The sequence below is a fragment of the Marmota flaviventris genome, chromosome X, assembly GCF_047511675.1.
Source record: "Marmota flaviventris isolate mMarFla1 chromosome X, mMarFla1.hap1, whole genome shotgun sequence".
Taxonomy (NCBI): domain Eukaryota; kingdom Metazoa; phylum Chordata; class Mammalia; order Rodentia; family Sciuridae; genus Marmota; species Marmota flaviventris.
In genome coordinates, this window is record NC_092518.1 from 63,027,087 (window position 1) to 63,046,805 (window position 19,719).

Below are 19,719 nucleotides of genomic sequence, written 5' to 3' on the forward strand. Positions count from 1 at the left end.
TCCTCCATTTAGCACAGCTTTACACATATTAGCCCAATCTGCTGGCGTCATGTTCAAGTTGTTAATGGATTCGACCAAGCTTACAGTGAAGGGTGCTTGAGGACCATAGGTTGTTACAGCCTCTTTTAGCTGCTTCACTGTTTTGAAATTTAAAACTTGGTAAAATCGCTGCCCTCCTGCCTCAAATACAGGGCATGTTAATATTTGAGATCTTGTCTCAGGATCCCAACTATCAACTGCGGGGGTTGGGGACCTCCCAGCATATGGAGGTGGCCTTGTTAGTTGGACACTTACGTCCTCTGGTGATAGAAAGGTGTTAGTAGCAGTCTCCTGTAGAGGTGGTGCTGTTGGTTGGACACTTACACCCTCTGGTGATAGAAAGGTGTTAGTAGCAATCTCCTGTTGTAACTTTCCCCCTGATGGCTTTTTCTGTTTTACACTTTCTTTCTCTGTCTGACTAACTTGAGAGGCCTTCTCTTTTACTTGAATCTTTTCCTCTGTCTGACTAACTTGAGAGACCTTCTTTTTTACTTGAATCTTTTCCTCTGTCTGACTAACTTGAGAGGCCTTCTCTTTTACTTGAATCATTATGTCTTCTCCTTCCTCTACCATTGTCTGAACTGAAGGCTTTGGACTAAGCAAACAAGATACGAACGTCCACAATGGCAATGTGCCAACTGGCAGAGTCCCTGGGCTTTTCTTTTCTATTCTTTTTAAATCTTCACCATGATGGTTCCATTGTGATATATTTAACAACTCCTCCTTAAAAAGCCATGGGCTACATTTTTGTATTGTATCAACGTATGCCCTGACTGCTATTGATTTTACTGGGATGCCTCCTTCCTCTAACAATTTACTTAACACTCTTTCAGTTTGTTTTTTACTAATTTCTGATCCCGTATTTCTACTATAATACAACCCAACAAGATGACGCCAAACAAAACCGAGACAGAATGAAATAAAAAGGGAACAACAAAAAGTCATTATAGCCTTTCTATCCTCCTGACATGTGCATCCGTCCTTTCTCCCTATCTGTTCCTCAGACGTAAATAGTTTTTCCTCAGATGTGAGCGGTTTTTCTTCCGTCTCACTCATCTCCAGGGACAGGCAACTTAAAACAAAAGTGAAACAAAATAACAAAAGAAGAATCTTAAAATGGCTACCCATCCTCTCGCCCTGCCCTCTGAGGGTTTTCCTGAAGAGCTTGGTGCTGATAACGCCAAGGTCGCGGGTTCGTTCCCCGTACGGGCCACCAGATGCCGCAGTCTGGCTGGGCACAATCAGGAGCCACTTGTCAAAAGAAACTAACTTTATTTTTAGAACAAAACACGCCAAACAAACAGCCTCTCAGGAAAAACCCCTCAGAGCCTCAACTGCCACCACCGGCTTTCCACAAGCCTGTCTCTCCCCCCCACAAGCTTCTCTCCACCTCCCACAATCCTCCTGCTCTTGAGGCCGATTGGCTGGGTCACGTGGGCAGAGCCAAAAAGTCCCCCAATGAGCAGCTCCGTGGTCTGAAAGGGCAGGGAAACAGTCCAATGAGCATCACCGCAGAGGAGCCAATCAGCTAGATGTTGCTGGGGCCAAGGAGCCAATCAGCTAGATGTTGCTGGGGCCGCTGTGAGCCAATCATCAGCCGGCAGCTGGATTGCTGGCAGCTGGAAGTTTGCTGGGGCCCCTTCGGCTGTGGCTCTCAACATCGTGGCCGAAGGGGCCCCAGCAAACTTCCAGCTGCCAGCAATCCAGCTGCCGGCTGATGACCACTGACCCCACAGCCCATTCTCTTTGGAAATGCGGGGTGGGGTAGGAACATCCAGGTGTCTTTCCACATCTCTTCCAAATGTGAATTTCTTTAAAAAAGATGGTGTTACACTCATGCCCTCTTGCTAGGTTCCATGAACATTATTAAAATTAAAACCAAGCATGTGCTTGCCATGTGACTTTAGGCAATTTTATTAGTTTTTCTGCACCTCAGCTTCCTTGGTTGTAAAATGGAGCTAACAGTACCAGCTTAATTATGTGGTTATGAAAGTTCAACTGAGAAAGTGCATAGCACAGTGCCTGCTATGTAGCAAGCATTGAATAAATGGTATCTGCTGATAAAAAAGAAAGAAAAGCATAATCCTGGAAATTGCTAACTGAGTAGTATGATATTCCAGGCATTGTTAGCCTAAAAGGAGCTGTGTGGTTGGTTGTTAAAAAACACAGGCTTTGATATCAAACACACCCATATTGAATCCCAGCTCTAAGCATAACCACAGGAAAGACACCTCTCTAAGCTTTCTTTTCTGCATCTAAAATGGGGATCAGAACATTTTCTAGCTGTGTGATGAGGACTAGTGAGGTGATGCATATTAAGGATGTGCATAACTCAATGTTTGGTTCACAGTAAATGTTGATGGCATATTAGCCATTATCATTCTTATGTCAGGCATCATGTCCTCTCATATTTATAATGCCATAGAGAGCTGATTGCAAGAGTAATTGATTGATATTTAGGAAAATTGCATTCAGATTCCAGTGAGCCTAGCAATGAATGTCCACTGACTCAAACAATTCTGGTATCATGCAGTAGTACTCAAGTAGGTATTAGCAGCAAAATATATTTTATTATCCTACTAAGGCTTCTAAGGAAGGACAGGTGTGGGAGAGTGGACATTGGACATGGCACCAGGTGTTCAGTATTCTTATCCTAGCTCTGTTACTCACTGTCTGTGTGACCAGGAAATTTTAGTTAGGCTGATGAAAGATGTTTCTGTTGCAAAATTATACCCATGTGTGAAATAGTTCTGAGTGATAAAAGTCAGTTGACCTTCTCACATATCATTGGTCCATTCTGTAAAATGGAGCCATTGATATACTCTAGAGGGCTATAAAAGTGGTAAACTGTAGAGGACTGACCTGCAAAACACTACTCACAGAAGGATTGACAACCATTTTTTTATAAAGGGTCAGATAGTGAATGATTTTAGGCTTTTGCAGGACATGTATTGTCTATTGCAGCTATTTATTTTGCTTTTGTAGCACAAAATAACCATAGAAAATATGTAAATCAATAAGTGTGTCTATATTCCAATAAAACTTTTTGAAAATAGGTAGCAGGCCTTGGTTTGCATTATTTCTTCATTACTGAACAACACTAATATGCTAGTAATATGCTAGCTACCTGGTAAGCACTAAAGATAGCAAATAAACAAGGTATGCTGGGGTGCGGTTCCTTGACCTGGTTCATCTTCTAATTACCCCTGTTGCAGCATGAGAGATACTTAGGTGTTTTCTAAGGTTCCATACATCTCTGCAGCTATGGTTGGTGCAAAAATTCACATTGTGCACCTGCTTTTTTCATTTATTTATATATATATATATATATATATATATATATATACACACACACACACTATATATATATATTTTGATATATGTAACAATATATCTTGATATATGTAACAATATATTTTGATATATGTATACATGGTGAAATGACTAAATTAAGCTAATTAACATACCCATTGCCTAACAATCTTACCATTTTTTTGTGTTAAGAACATTTAAAACTACTCTCTTAACAATTATCAAATATTCAATGGTAGATCACTTGACATTATTCCCCCTAACACATATTTTGTATCCTTTGGCTAACTTCTTCCCAATTATCACCTTTTTTTCCAACCACCCCCTCAAAAATCACTATCCTACTGTATGAATTCTAGTTTTTAAAACTCCACAAATAACTGAGATCATGAAGTAATTATCATTTTGTGCCTGCCTGGCTCATTTAACTTAACACAATGTCTACTAGGTTCATTCTTATAGTCACAAATGACAAGATTTTTTTTCTTTTTTTTAAAAGGTGAATAATATTCTGGGGTTTGTGTGTGTGTACTGTGTGTGTGTGTGTGTGTGTGTGTGTGTGTGTGTGTATAATTTTTCTTTACCCATTTAGCCATTGATAAACATTTAGCTTGATTTTGTATCTTGGATATTGTGAATAATGCTGCAATTAACATTGGAGTCCAGATATTTCTTCCACGTACTGATTTAATTTATTTTGGATATATACCCATAAGGGAGATTGCCGAGTCATTTTTAGCTTTTGAAGAAGTTCCACATTGTTTTCCGTAATGGCTCAACTAATTCACATTTCCATTAATAGTGTACAAGATTCCTGTTTCTCCACATCCTTGCCAAAACTTGTTATTATTAGTTTAATTAGTTATATATGATAGTGAAATACATTTATGCACTTTGATATATCATACATAGATGGGATATAATTTCTCATTTTTCTGAGTGTACATGTTTCAGAATCATATTGGTCACGTAGTTACATATATACATAAAATAATAATGTCTGTTTCATTCTACTGTCTTTCTTATCCCCACATCCCCTCCCCTCCCCTCCCAACACTTCCTTCTACCTAAACTAAGGTAATGCTATTCTTTCCTAGTGTCCCCTGCCTAATTGTGAATTACCATTTGGATATTAGAGAAAACATTTAGCCTTTGGTTTTTGGGGATTGCTTTATTTCACTTAGCATGATATTTTCCAACTCCATCCATTTACTGGCAAATGCCATAATTTCACTCTTCTTTAAAGCTGAATAATATTCCATTGAGTATATATACCACATTTTCTTTATCCATTGATCTATTGAAGGACACCTAGGTTGGTTCCATAGTTTAGCGATTGTGAATTGAGTTGCTATAAACATTGACTTGGCTGCATTACTGTAGTACGCTGATTTTAAGTCATTTGGGTATAAACCAAGGAGTGAAATAGCTGGGTCAAATGGTAGTTCCATTCCAAGTTTTCTGAGAAATCTCCATACTGCTTTCCATAGTGGTTGTACCAATTTGCAGTACCTCCAGCAATGTATGAGTGTACCTTTTTTACCACATCCTCGCCTGTATCTTTGATGATTGCAGCTGTGACAGGAGTGAGATGAAATCTTAAGAGTAGTTTTGATTTGCATTTCTATATTTGCTAGAGATGATGAACACTGTTAGAGTCTGTAAACAAGTCTGGATGGCACCTGGCATTTTGCCAGAAGGAGTGGTTTGTGAAGTAATGCCAGCGAGCCATTAAGTGTGGAGATTTCTTATTGGTTGACTGCTGTATCTAGTTTATGTTAATTAAGATAAGCTGTGTGGAATGTATAAATACCTCTGTTGTCCTACAATAAATGGCTCCTACTCCTGCTGTATCAATCTACACAAGTTGCTCGTCACCCCCCGGTTATTTTGCCCAGCCAGCCGGGCTGCGGCAGAACACTTTTTCATATATTTGTTGATCAATTATATTTCTTCTGTGTCTGTTCAGTTCCTTAGTCCACTTATTGATTGGATTATTTTCTTTTTTTGGTGTTAAGTTTTTGAGTTCTTTATATATCCTAGAGATTAATGCTTTATCAGAGGTGCATGTGGTAAAGATTTTCTCCCAATCTATAGGCTCTCTCCTCATGTTATTAATTGACCCCTTTGCTGAGAAGAAGCTTTTTTAATATTTGAATCCATCCCATTATTGATTCTTGATTTTACTTCTTTTGCTTTAGGAGTCTTGTTAAGAAAGTCAGATCCTAGGCCAATGTGGTGAAGATTTGGGCCTACTTTTTCTTCTATTAGACCCAGATTCTCTGTTCTATTGCCTAAGTCTTTGATCCACTTTGAGTTGATTTTTGTGCAGGGTGAGAGAAAGAGGTTAATTTTCATTTTGCTACATATGAATTTCCAGTTTGTCAGCACCATTTGTTGAATAAGCTATCTTTTCTCCAGTGAATGTTTTTGGCACCCTTGTCCAGTATGAGATAACTGTATTTATGTGGGTTTGTCTTACCTGTATCTTCTATTCTGTACCATTGGTCTAAGAGTCTATCTTGGTGCCAATACCATGCCATTTTTGTTACTATAGCTCTGTAGTATAGTTTAAGCTATGGTGTTGTGATGCCTCCTGCTTCACTTTTCTTGCTAAGGATTGCTTTACCTATTATGGGTCTCTTATTTTTCCAAATAAATTTCATGATTGCTTTTTCTATTTCTATGAAGAATACATTGAGATTTTAATAAGAATTTCATCAAATCTATATAGCACTTTTGATAGTATGGCTATTTTTACAATATTAATTATGCCTATCCAGGAGGATGGGAGATCTTCTGAGGTTTTCTTCAATGTCTTTCCTTAGTGTTCTATAGTTTTCATTGTAGAGGTCTTTCACCTCTTTTGTTAGATTGATTCTGAGGTATTTTATTTTTTGAGGCTATTGTGAATGGAATAGTTTTCCTAATTTCTCTTTCAGTGGATTCATTGCTGATGTATTGGAATATGTTTGATTTGTCGTTGTTGATTTTATACCCTGCTACTTTGCTGACTTCATTAGTTCTAGAAGTTTTCTGGTGGAATTGTTTGGATCTTCTGGTTAGAGAATCATGCCAACAGCTAATAGTGATAGTTTAAGTTCTTTTCTTTGTATCCCTTTAATTTCTTTCTTTTGTCTAATTGCTTTGGCTAGAGTTTCAAGGATGGTGTTGAATAGAAGTGGTGAAAGAGGATATCCTTGTCTTGTTCCAGTTTTTAGCTGGAATGATTTCAATTTTTCTCCATTTAGAATGATACTCATCTTGGGTTTAGCATATATATCTTTTACAATGTTGAGGTATGCTCCTACTATCCCTAGTTTTTCTTTTGTTTTGAACATGAAGGTGTGCAGTATTTTGCCAAATTCTTGTTCTGCATCTATTGTGAATTGAGTTGTTTTTTTTTTAAATATTTATTTTTTAGGTGTAGATGGACACAACACAATACCTTTATTTTTTTATGTGGTGCCAAGGATCGAACCAGGCCCCGCCCATGCTAGACAAGTGCTCTACTGCTGAGCCACAATCCCAGCCCCTGATTCTTGTTTTTAAGTGTATTAATATGATGAATTATGTTTATTGATTTCCGTATATTGAACCAACCCTGCATCCCTGGAATGGATCCCACTTTATCATGGTGCACTATCTTTTTGATATGTTTTTGTATGTGATTTGCCAGAATTTTATTGAAAATTTTTGCATCTATGTTCATTAGGGATATTGGACTGAAGTTTTATTTTCTTGATGTGACTTTGTCTGGTTTTGGTATCAGGGTGATATTAGCATTATAGAATGAGTTTGGAAGGGTTCCCTCCTTTTCTATTTCATGGAATACTTTGAGGAGTATTGGTTAATTTTTCTTTGAATATCTGTAGAACTCGGCTGAGAATCCATCTGGTCATAGGCTTTTCTTGGTTGGTAAGCTTTTAATGGCATTTTCTATTTCATTACTTGAAATTGATCTGTTTAAATCATGTATGACCTCCTCATTGAATTTGGGTAGGTCATATACCTTTAGAAATTTGTCGATGTCTTTGATATTTTCTATTTTATTAGAGTATAAATTTTCAAAATATGTATTTCAGATGTGTCTGTTGTGATATTTCCTTCTTCATCTTGTATTTTAGTAATATGTTAATATGTTAACATGGCCAGGGGTTTATCTATTTTATTTATTTATTTATTCAAAGAACCAATTTTTTATTTTGTCAATTTTTTCAATTGTTTGTTTTGCTTTGATTTCATTGATTTCAGCTCTGATTTTAATTATTTCCTGTCTTCTACTGCTTTTGGTGTTGATTTGTTCTTCTTTTTCTAGGGCTTTGAGATGTAATGTTAGGTCACTTATTTGTTGACTTTTTATTCTCTTAATGAATGCACTCAATGCATTAAATTTTCCTCTTAGTACTGCCTTCATAGTGTCCCAGACATTTTGAAATGTTGTATCAGTGTTCTCATTTATCTCTAAGAATTTTTAAAATTTCATCCTTGATTTCTTCTATTATCCATTCATCACTCAATTGTATATTATTTAGTCTTCATTTGTTATACTAGCTTCTATTTTTTATTTTATCATTGATTTCTAATTTCACTCCATGTGGTCTGGTAGAATGCAAGGTATTATCTCTGTTTTTTTGATTTTACTAAGAGTTGCTTTGTGGCATAAGATATGGTCTGTTTTAGAGAAGGATCCACGTGCTGCTGAGAAGAAAATATATTTGCTCGTTGATGGATGAAATATTCTATATAGAGAATATGAAATATTCTATATGCCTTAAATTAATAATTTAAATCGAAATTATTGTTTGTATTATTTAGTTCTATAGTTTCCTTATTTAGTTTTTGTTTGGAAGATCTGTCTAGTAGTGAGAGAGGTGTGTTAAAGTCACCCAGTATTATTGTATTATGATCTATTTGGCTCTTAAAATTGAGAAGGGTTTGTTTGATGTACATAGGTGCTCCATTGTTTGGGGCATAAATATTTATAATTGTTATGTCCTGCTTATATATACTTTCCTTAAGAAATATGAAATGTCCTTCTTTGTCTCATTAACTTTGGTTTGAAGTCTACTTTATATGAAAGGAGAATGGAAACCCCTGCTTATTGACAGAATCCATATGAGTGATATGTTTTTTTCCCATCCTTTCACTTTCAGTTTGTGGATGTCTTTGCCCATGAGGTGAGTCTCTGGAAGACAGCATATTGTTGGGACTTGCTTTTTAATCTAATCTGCCAGTCTACGTCTTTTGATTGATAAGTTTAGGCTGTTAACATTCTAGGTTATTATTGAGATATTATTTGTATTCCCTGTCCTTTTGATTTATATCTGGTTTTTTATTTGTCTTAGTTTCTTATTTGGTTGAATGTCCCTTTAGTGTAGATCCTCTCTTTGCTGGTTTTCACTTCTTTTTTCACCTCGTCCTCATGGAATATTTTGATGAGAATGTTCTGTAGTGTAGGCTTTCTAGTTGTGAATTCTTTTAATTTTTGTTTATCATGAATGTTTTAATTTCATCTTCAAATCTGAAACTTAATTTTGCTGGAGATAAAATTCTTGGTTGGCATTAGTTTTCTTTCAGAGCTTGAAATATATTATTCCAGGACCTTCCAGGTTTGAGGGTCTGGGTTGAGAAATCAGTTCAGATCCAAATTAGTTTCCCCTGATAAGTAATTCGATTTTTTTCTCTCAAAGGCTTTAATATTTTATCTTTATTCTCTGTTGTTAGTCATTCTCATTATAATGTGTCTTGGTGTGGGTCTGCTGTAATTTTGTACATTTGGGGTCCTGTAAGCCTCGTCTGTCTGATTTTCCATTACATTCTTTAGGTTTGGGAAATTTTCTGCTATTATATCATTGAAAAGAATTTGCAGGGGCTGGAGATGTGGCTCAAGCGGTAGCGCGCTCGTCTGGCATGCATGCGCCCCGGGTTCGATCCTCAGCACCACATACAAACAAAGATGTTGTGTCTGCCAAGAACTAAAAAATAAATATTAAAAAAAAAAGAATTTGCATTCCTTTGGTTTGTATCTCTGCTCCTTCATCTATTCCAATAACTCTTATATTTGGTCTTTTCATATTATCCCATAATTCTTGGATGTTCCATTCACACCTTCTCTGTATGTTCAACTCTACTTTCAAGAATATATATTTTGTCTTCATTATCTGAGGTTCTGTCTTCCAAGTGGTTTAGTCTGTTGGTGATACTTTCTATTGGATTTATAAGTTGGTTTACTGATTCCTTCATTTCAAGGATTTCTGCTTTTTTTCATGTTCTCTAACTCTTTATTGCAGTGGTCCTTCACTTCCTGTGTGTGTGTTTTTTTTTTTAAATTTTATTCTTTATACTATCCTTTGCTTCACATATCAGTTTAACTATATACAACTTGAACTCCTCCTTGGACACTTCTTCTACTGTGTTATCAGTGGCTTCTGTTGTTGAAGCATCTTGGTTTGTTTGGGGCACTTTATTCTCTTGTTTTTTCCATATTGTTAGTGTATTTTCCCATCTAAAAGTATGGATCTAAGGCAGGATAAATTCTACCCTATTAGACCTATGGTGTCCCTGAAGATTTCCAGCACTTTGCCTTTACTGGTGAGACCAATGTCAGCAGCACCCAGTGTACACAATATTTACCCTTAAACATAATAGATCCTACTATGGGGTCTACTGCTTTTTCACACTAAACCAAAATTATGAGTTCAATAACTATCTATAGTACAAAAATAATATTTGTTAAAATGATTTACAATTTCAAATGGTGGATGAGAGAACATAGGTAGTATAGTATACAAGATTCGTGAGAGAGTAAGAGAGAAGCTAGATGTAAAACTTCACAGGAAGAGAGCAAGAGGAGTCAACGGTGATTGGCTGTTGGTTGCAGAAAAGTTGGAAAGACAATCCAGGAAAATAGACAAGAGGAAGAACTTGAACAAAGAGAAAAAATTAAAGTAATAAGAATACAACAAAAATGCAAAACACCATTCCTATATCATTGTCCTCCACACACTGATGCATAAAAATCATCCTGTTCCAAATATGATAAAGAGATTAGTGAATCAAAAAATGAAATAAAATAAAATAAATCTTGCTGAAAAATTGAACTATCTCTGTCAGTGTTCAACAGTTTCTCAGCCCTGTCTTTGATGTCCCTCTGGATCATCAAACCCAGATCAGCCCTCACAAACCCAGACTCTATCCCACCTATCTGGGCTTCAGATACCTCAGGATCAGCCATGCTATAGTCCCAAGATCTCAATGCTGCTCCTACTTGCAGAGAGACCACCAGGGACACACTCATGCAAAGGAGCAACCCCAAGATGCAACAGCAAGACAAGGGCCACCAGCACTCTCAGCAGGAAGACCCCAGGCTCCTCCAAATCCACAGGCACCCCCACACTGGACCTGCAGGCTCCAGCTGTGTCACTAAACAGAGGCTCTCATGGTGGTAAACCCGCTGGCACCTGGGCCCCAGGCCCTGGTTAGTGTCCGAAAATGGGTGCAGCCATGTGCAACCAAACCTGGAGTCTCCCCTGAAGCAGTCCTCTAGGCTGTGGTTGTACCTGTATTGGCAGTGATTGTTGCAGCAGGCAGTGGGTCAGCAGTAGCAGTGGCAGCTGCAGCTGTGAGGGTAGCATCACCAGGCGATCTCCAGGGTTTAGCAGCAGTGTCGGCTTCAGTTGCATCTGGGGCAGTGGTTTTTTCTATGGCAGCAGCACCCAGAAAGAAGACCTCCAGGCAATCTCAGGCTGGCAGCAGTGGATTCAGAGGCAGCAGCAATGGTGGTAGTGGTGCAGGCCCCAAAACTTGTCATTGCTTGTCATTTTTATAGTAGTTATCTTAACAGCTATGAGGTGATATCTCATTGTGGTTTTAATTGGATTTCCATGATGACTAGAGCTGTTGAGAATTTCTTCTTTTATCTGTTGGCCATTCATATGTCTTTTGTTTGAGAAATGTCTTTTGTTCATTTTTTAAAATGGGTGATTTGTTTTTCTTGATATTGAATTGAGTTTCTTCCTTACATATTTTATATAGTAACCCATTTCAGATGTTCGGTTTGCAAATATTTTTTTCTTATTCCATATTTTGCCTCTTCACTTTGTTGATTATCAGCTTGATATAGTCTTGTTTGTCTATTATTTTTGCTTTTGATGCCTTGCTTTTGGGTTCATATCCCAAAATCTTTTGCTAAAATCAAAGTCATGATATTTCCCCCCAGTTTTCTTCAGTAGTTTTGTATTTTTAGGGCTTATGTTTCAGTCTTTAATTAATTTTGAGTTGATTTTTGCATATGGGGTAAGATAATGGTCTAATTTCAATCTTCTACATGTGGATATCTAATTTTCAGAAGAGAATCCTTTCTCCACTGTGTTATTGGCACATTTGTTTTGAAATTAGTTGACTGTGTGTTGCTTTATTTCTGAGCTTTTTATTCTTTTCCACTTACTGCTTTGTGAGTCTACCTTTCTGCCAGTTCTATGCTGTTTTTATTATTAGAGCCATGTAGTACATTTTGACACCAGGCAATGTGATTCCTCCAGTTTTGTTGTTATGCTCAAGATTGCTTTCACTCTTCAAAATCTTTTGTGGTTTCATATGAATTTTAAGATTTTTTTTCTATTTATGTGAAAAAATGTCATTGGACTTTTCATGGCAATTGCATTGAACCTGTAGATTGCTTTGGGTAGTGCTATGATTAATTATGGTTTGTCCCATTCAAAACTTATATTGAGGTTTGACTGTCATTATTGGCTGCGAGGGGAGGTGAGGCCTTTAAGAGGTGATTAGGTCATTAAGAAGGATTAATGTCTTTCTTTCAAGAGTGGTTTGTTACACAGCAAGGCCATCCCTCATGTTTTATCACTTCTGCACATGCCTACTTTCTCTTCTTTTTTTTTTTTCTCTCACTAGAAGATGAGCAGAGTCTGGTACCATGTTCTTGAATTTCCTAGTCTCTAGGACCATCAGCCAAAATGAATCTTCTTCTTTATAAATCACCCAGTTTCAAGAGTTCTGTTATATCAATAGAAAACAGACTAAGACAGGTGGTATGGATGTTAAAATATTATATGTTCTAATACATGAATATGGAGCATTTTTCCATATATTTGTGTCTGATTCTTTTTTCTCATTGATATTTTATAGTTCTCAGTATACAAGTCATTCTCCTCTTTGGTTCAATTTATTTCTAAATGTTTTAGTGATTTTGTAAATATGATCTTTTTTTAATTTTTTTTCAGATACCATGATTTTCATTAGCATTTTCTGTGCCTCAGTTTCATCCTGTCAAATGATGGATGGGGTGGGTGAGGGGATCTCAAAGCTCTTGCTGACATTATTTGCACTTAGATGCAAGGCTGAATTTTTTCATGGTATATTCTTTTTTTTTTTTTTTTTTTGGTTTTGTTTTGGAATGCACTTGGAGTAAATTCCAAAGGAAAGGGCTATGGCTGGGTGAACAACTGGGGAAAGTAAAATCCTGATTTAACTTGCCTAACTTGGGAAGGCTTTTTATAGGAAGATTATCAGGTATGGTGATCATCTCCCACCAACCCATTCTTTCACTATGCCCTACCATAGGCCCTGATACAGATATTTTGTGTCCAGATGCATTTTAGGAAACACATCCTGCTCTTATTACCAAAAGAATTCGTGAGGCAGGCAGGCAGACTTATATATGGACCATCTTCTGTATAAACCCATGTTCTAAAAAAGGAGTACAGTATATTTAAGAGCATGGCCTCTAGATCCACACTTCTGCATTCAAATCTCAACACCATTACTTAGCAGCTATGGAGAATGTAGACTAAATCAATTGAGCTTTCTATGTCTCAGTTGGACTATCTTTAAAATGGAAGTAGTAGTATCTACCTCATAGAGCTGATGTGAGAACTAAAAATATAAAGAACTTACTGCACTGTCTGGCACTTATGAATATTAAAATCTTATTATCCTCAGCCTACTTGGAGGAAACAGAACTCATGGATAAGGATGCCAGTGTAGTACAGAGATAAAGACTCTGCCTGTCCTAGGAGGCAGTGGGACTACGGCTTCTCTTCTTGGCCTGCCATGGACTTGCTGTATGATCATAATCAAGTGTGCCTACTTTTGGTCCCATTTTCCCAAACTAGCTCATCTTTCAGGTCTCTTCCAACTTGAACATTTTCTGAATCATTCTCTGTAGGCTATTCACATACATACAGGAAGGACACAAGGTAAAATGCATCATCCTACTGCTCCCTTGGCTCTGTGACTTAGGCAAGTAATATGTCTTCTCTGGATTCCCAGTGCCTTTCTGTAAAATGACAGAATGGATTTCTGAGGTATGTTTCAGTCTTTTCCTTTTTGGCTTAAAAATATCAAGTGAAAGTTAGCTATGAAGAACAGAGGAGGAACAGATACCTCTGAGCCTGGTGAGCTGGTTCCTAAGAAAAACCACCAAGAAAGCAGAAGCAGTCAAGGCATCATCTGTCAGCTTGATGGTTTGATGGGTCTGCCCTCTCCTCTTGGTCTCCTTCTTAGCAAATTTGTTTTCAGACTGTGCAGGGCAGAAGGGCAAAGGGCACTGACTATATGGAGAGAGAGAGACTCCATCAAAAGAGAGCTCTCATTTCTGGTCCCAGCTATTCTGGGAGGTATTCTTAGGGGCCATAATCACCTCTTTGGTCTTCTGCCCAACCTCCATTACCTCCCAGTCCACTATCTTCTCCTTTATTCCCTCCAAGCTTTTGCTGCTGCTGTGCATACACCTATTAGGGCATGTATAGTATTGGCTCAATTGTAATAGTTTGTTTACATCCACAGGTCTCTCCCAGTAGCCTGTGAACCTGGATGACTAAGTGTGTATGTCTGACTCATTTTGGGATCCAGCATTTAGCTGGAGGATGTTTGCTTGAGCAGGTAATCTGATAGGTGAGTTCTCTCAGGCTGGATTCCTGAGTGAATGAAGGAGCAAACGCTAGAGGGAAGCATGGACTGGATCCCTACCTGCTGCTCCCTTGGCTTTGTGGCTTGGGCAAGACATATGTCTTCTGAATCTCAAGTGCTTCCCTGTAAATTGAGAGAATCAACACACATATTTCTGAGGTAACTTTTAGCCTTCTCTTAGTTTTTTTTTTAATGCATTTTCCTCAGTTGTCATAGTCTGATAATAGCTTTAAGTTATGCCCTTCTCAATTTTTTTTTTTTTGTATTTAAATGGCAATCAAAGCTTTCCTTGACACACAAACTGTAATCTTGGATCCAGATCTTAAACTAGTGGGTCCAAAATAATGAGTTTTTGCTTTGTAAAGGTCTTCAAGATTTGGCACTCCAGTTGTGATAAAGTGTGTTCTATGTATTTGATCATTACGAATCTATAAAGTACCCTGTTTTTAGCCTTGCCTAACCTAGCACTTCTCTCTCTCTCTCTCACTCTCTCTCTATCATTAATATTCTTTCTCCTTCCCTCACACTCCCTCTTTCTTTTCCCTCTTCCTCCTCCTCCCTCCCCCTCCCCCTCCCCTCCCCCTCCCCTCCCCTCCCCCCTCCCTCCCCTTCTCCCTCCCCTTCTCCCTCTCCCTCTCCCTCTCTCTCCTTCAGCTGGAAATAACTGGCCATCCCTCCCCCTGTGCCTTGGTGGCCCATTCCTGCTGTGACCATGGAGACTCTCAGCATCTGCCGGACTGCTTCCTTCTCAGAGCTGGTGCCCAATGGCTGCCAGGCTCAGGTCTTCCCAGACCCCCCTGAGGTAGAAGGCTTGACTAAGGAGGTGAGGCTGGAGGAGCTAGAGGGATCTGAGCAGTGTATCCAGAGAGACGTGAGTCCCAAGGAAGAGAGTGGTTGGAACAAGAAGAAGACAAAAGTCAATAAGATCTGGAATTTTGTTAGTCGCAGAAAAGGAGCTTCCAGCCAGAGGAAGCGACCTCAGTCCATGATTTTGCTGGAAGACATCTCCAGACCATCAGAGGTAAAATCCAAAGTCACCTTCATGGATCGAATGAAGTCATTCAGGAGGTCAAAGACTTCTACTGGGGCCTCTAAGAATACTCCCCTTAGGAGTAGCAAGGTCCAGGAGTCACAGGAAGCCACAGGTGTCTATAGGATACGGAATATTGAGGATGCTCTAAAACCCTTCCGCCATTCCTATGCAGGCCACATTGAGGGGTTGGAGCCTTTCCTTGAAGATGTGCAGGGGCTTGTGCAAGCACCCAAGAGGGAAAACCAGAAGGTGCTAGCCTCTGAGGATTTTGGCATCCAAATGGAGGAAGATTTCTGGGAGGAGGAAGAGGTTCCTGGGCACTTCAGTAGTGACAGACAATGCAGAAGCTACCTGAAAAACATGTCTCCCAGGAGTCATGAGGCCCCTTCTACCTGGATAGAAGACACCAGAATCCAGGGGCTTGAGACCACCATTGAGGGCTCCACCTTGGAAGGAGACACAGAAGGCATCTATGAGGAGAGCCCTGGACATCAGCACAGAGATAAGATGGCTCCATTCAGTGTCGTTGTCAAATTCTTCAACAATATGGCTGAAGCGGCCCGCAAGTGGCGGTCATTCTCCCGTGAAGAGCCACAGTTGGGCCGCCGCCACCGTGAACCCTACTGCAGCGATGGCTTCATCCTGGAAGGCACTACCTCCCAAGTCTCCTTCCCACTTGATCTGCCCTGCCAAACCACTGAATCCAACCTGTGGGGCAATGCTATGGGAAGGTGCCGACGCCATCACCGGAAGGCCCCACACACTTCATGCACTTTTGAGATGAGCGTTGAAGGTGAGGAGATTCCTGGTCAGGCTCTATCAGGTCCCTGTGATGCTGCCACCTCTTCTATGACCTCAGCTGTCTTCAAGTTCCAGGATGACCCAGTAAAGCAGAAAGGCCACTGCCATAGCAACTGCCATACCTCCACCAGGGAGCACTCCTCCTCTGAGGAGCTTGAGGAAGACACAGAGACTGTGGTCAGCTTCCTCAAGGAAGAGGACAGTTCCAGAGAGCCCCCTAAATTGGGTGCCTATGCCAAGAGGTTCACCACTGAGGCTGTCATGGAGAAGCTGGAGGAGAGGCCCAGTGAAATGAAAGAGCAGGAGGAAAATTTGGGACCAGAGGAGTCCAGCCAGGCCAGGAAGCCCCAGAAGCTTGAGATGGAAATGGGTGCAGGGGATGCAGAAGGCAAAGCCACCAAGGCCTGCTCTGGAGTTTGTCATTCTCAGGTAAGGCTGGCTTTTCCAAATAACTATTTGAAATATTTGGGACCCCAGAAGCCAGCTCAACTCATACCTCATACCCCATATCCCACCATCAGCCAGAGATGTCCTGAAAGGAATGCTCCTAGCAGTCAGGTGCAGGGAACTTGACTGATCCTGAAGCCCTGAGAATAGTAGGAATATGGCCATGGTCATTTAATTATGTCTAAGGGAGTCATGCTCTCCCATTTTTCTTAGGTTGTGAGACATTTCCCTGGCTTTGTCCGCCTTCTTCCTTCCCTCCCCCTCCAGCAGGAAGTAGATCTAGAGACTGGGCTCCAGGGGAGCCTCTGAGCTGTGACAGAAGATCTGCATTTGGGTCCTAGCTCTGTGCTCTGTTGTCTATATTATATTGAGATAAATCCTTTCATCTTGCTGGATCTCAGTTTCCTTATTAGTGCAGTAGGCTGCACTTGGTGTCTTTAGGTACTTTTCTAGTAACAACACCCTAAATTATTTGACCTGAAGAATATAAACTAAGGACAGTCCATTTATATTCTTCTCCCATAATTTATTGAGAAGAGCTTCATATCAAGTATCTGGCAGGATACTGTCATGTATTATTTCCATTTAATTCTTACACTAACCTTGTGAAATAGGTGGGACTATCCTCATTTTACCAGTGAGGAAACTGGAGCTCAATGTGACTTATCCACAGTCATGCAGATTGTGATAGAATTTGAGTTCAAATTTGAGTTCTTAATTTTTGTGTGTGTGTATGTGCTGGTGATCAAACTCAGAGCCTCCTGCATGCTAAGTCATGCACTCTACCACTGAGCTACATCTCCAGCCCCAGGTTCTTATTTTTGACTTTAAATCAAGTATTTTATCTGTTGTTTCCAGGGGACTTAATTTGAGTAGTAACAAGCAGCTCTTCAGCATACCCCTACTCAAGGACGAAAAAATAAATATGCTAGAATTATTGTGGAAGGAATGTTGAATAAACACTAGAGGGAAATCTGACTTTGAGCCTTAAGAATGTTTTTATAAGGAGACGTGATATCCTTTCTCCAGATTATTTTAGGGCAAAAGTATTTTTTAAAGAATAGTTAATTAAAATTCTTCTTCATTATGGTAGGGTGAAATGGATTACCTTTGTAGAGCTGTTTCTATCATCTCTCCCATCCCACTTTTAGAGCATTTGGGCCCCATCAGGACAGAAGCAATAGTCCTGTTTTTTGGAGAAAGGCATTAATATGTTTACAAGCATTCTCTTTCTATATTTTTCAGTAATGGTAAGCTATAAAACATAAATATTGGAGTTATACTGTGGAAGTAATTTTTATTGCAGTGGTTTTAACACCAACAATCAAACAAGCAAGCAAATAAATATACCAGGTTACTCCATTAGCTAACAATTGCAGTCGGGCACTGCATGTCCAGGGTCACCTATAACCTGGAAGAGAGTCACAGATGGACAAATTACATTCCTAGTGGGCCATATATGCTAGATGCAGATGCCTTGTGGGATCTTTAAAAGCACAGGCTTTAAAATTACTAAGGATTGGATGTGAGTTGCCCTCTCATTTGTGAAATGGGTTTAAATACTGCCTACCTAAAGGGCTGTTGTGAAAAAACAAAACAAAACAAAACAGTGTATGTAAAGTATGCAGCCTAGTACTATGTACAATGCCCTTTGTGGATATCTACAAAGTGGTAGCAATCACTACTACTACTACTACTACTACTACTACTACTACTACTACTGAAATTTGATAAATTATAAATAATTGTAAAAGAATTCAAGAGAGTAGCATATAGCAGTAAGCTGATTGGTACTGTTGAAATAATAGTGTCTGAAAATCAGGTAACACTGGGTTCTAATTTCATTTCTACTCATGATCAGCTTTGTGACCTTAGTCCAGTTTCTTCCTTTCACTGGAGCTCAGTTTCTCCATCAGAACAATGTGAATTTGAACCAGACAGTTCCTGGGGATCTTTTCACTGATTCTTGCCTCCAGTCTAAACTTATAATTAACTCTTTAAGTTCAGTGAGAGACTGGTCACCTCCTTTTTGCCTAGTGGTTTCCTAGTGGCTCTTCTCTGCAGGCATCCTATGCCCTCTGCTGGTTTCACAGAGATACTGTCTAGCTTTCCTGGTGTTTAAAACACCAGCCTAGCCAGGCCAGTAGTGCATGCCTATAATCCTAGCAGTTTAGGAGGCTGAGGCAGGAGGATTGCAAGTTCAAAGCCAGGCTCAGCAAAAGCGAGGCACATTAAGCAACTCAGTGAGACCCTGTCTCTAAATAAAATACAGAAAAGGGCTAAGGATGTTGCTGAGTGGTTAAGCACCCCTGGATTCAGTTCCCTGTACAAAGAAAAAAACAAAACAAACAACAACAACAACAACCAGCCCAGTGAAACTGCAAAAGTGGAGCAAAATAGCTGTGAATGTGAGGGACATCGGTGTAGGTCAGGGGTCCTGTTGACCATCTGGTTCATTCACTTCATTTTACAGATGATACACATTTTAAAGATGATTTACACTGAATCTGAGGGAAGGGAAAGGATTTCCTCTGACACACAGAAACTGGGAGCCAAATAGGATATGAAAATTGTAGTCTCATCTCTGCCACAAATCTTACCTTCCCTCTGGGTTTTAGCAGCTTTCTCTGCCAGTTGAAAATTCTCATCCTCACCTCAGGCATCTCTCAGGTCTCTAGTGAGGCTAAATTGGGATATTGGATATGAAAACAATACATTGTAAAGTAGCAATGCCCACACATTGCATTCCATTATTATATGAAAATGTAACTAAAAAAAAATTGATAAAGGCCCAGGCTCTTCTGCATTACTCAGAGCAACAGTGGGCTTTGGCTAGCTTCTTTTGGAGTGTTTTTATTTTTGAGGTGCACTCATCCAATCTTTCAGAGCTAGATGCTCCTGAAACTGACTGTTTTGGCCCAGATTTGGCTATGCTAAGCTCTATCACTGCAGCTTTAAGGTGAATGATGTTAGAGGAGGTGGGGCACATTTCCAGTTCTAATGGGTTATGTGTCTATAAGTTGCAATTTGCACCACCTCCTCTAACATCATCAGAGATTGTGAATGGGTCTCATTAAGGGTCTCCAAGCCTCACTCTATGTACGTAGAAAATGGGGAGAGTAATACCACTAATTATAGCTAGAATTTACACAGTGTTT

At 39.3% G+C, this 19,719-nt stretch overlaps 1 protein-coding gene and 1 pseudogene across 7 annotated transcripts in view; one reads left to right on the forward strand and one right to left on the reverse strand.

Annotated features, from left to right (window-relative positions):
- LOC114093114 (melanoma-associated antigen B10-like) overlaps positions 1-11,036 on the reverse strand; it is a 44,214-nt pseudogene extending 33,178 nt beyond the window's left edge.
- Arhgef9 (Cdc42 guanine nucleotide exchange factor 9) overlaps positions 1-19,719 on the forward strand; it is a 542,919-nt gene that overhangs the window by 274,944 nt on the left and 248,256 nt on the right. For 4 of the 7 annotated variants that reach the window (XM_071606159.1, XM_071606157.1, XM_071606160.1 and 1 more), the window contains exon 2: positions 14,935-16,543. The exons of 2 other annotated variants lie outside the window; for them this stretch is intronic. In XM_071606159.1, the coding sequence (XP_071462260.1) occupies positions 14,993-16,543 (1,551 nt within the window). In that variant the 5' untranslated portion in view covers positions 14,935-14,992. Of the gene's footprint in view, positions 1-14,179; positions 14,440-14,934; positions 16,544-19,719 lie in introns of those variants that run through there. One more of the 7 variants, XM_071606158.1, reaches the window with a different exon arrangement.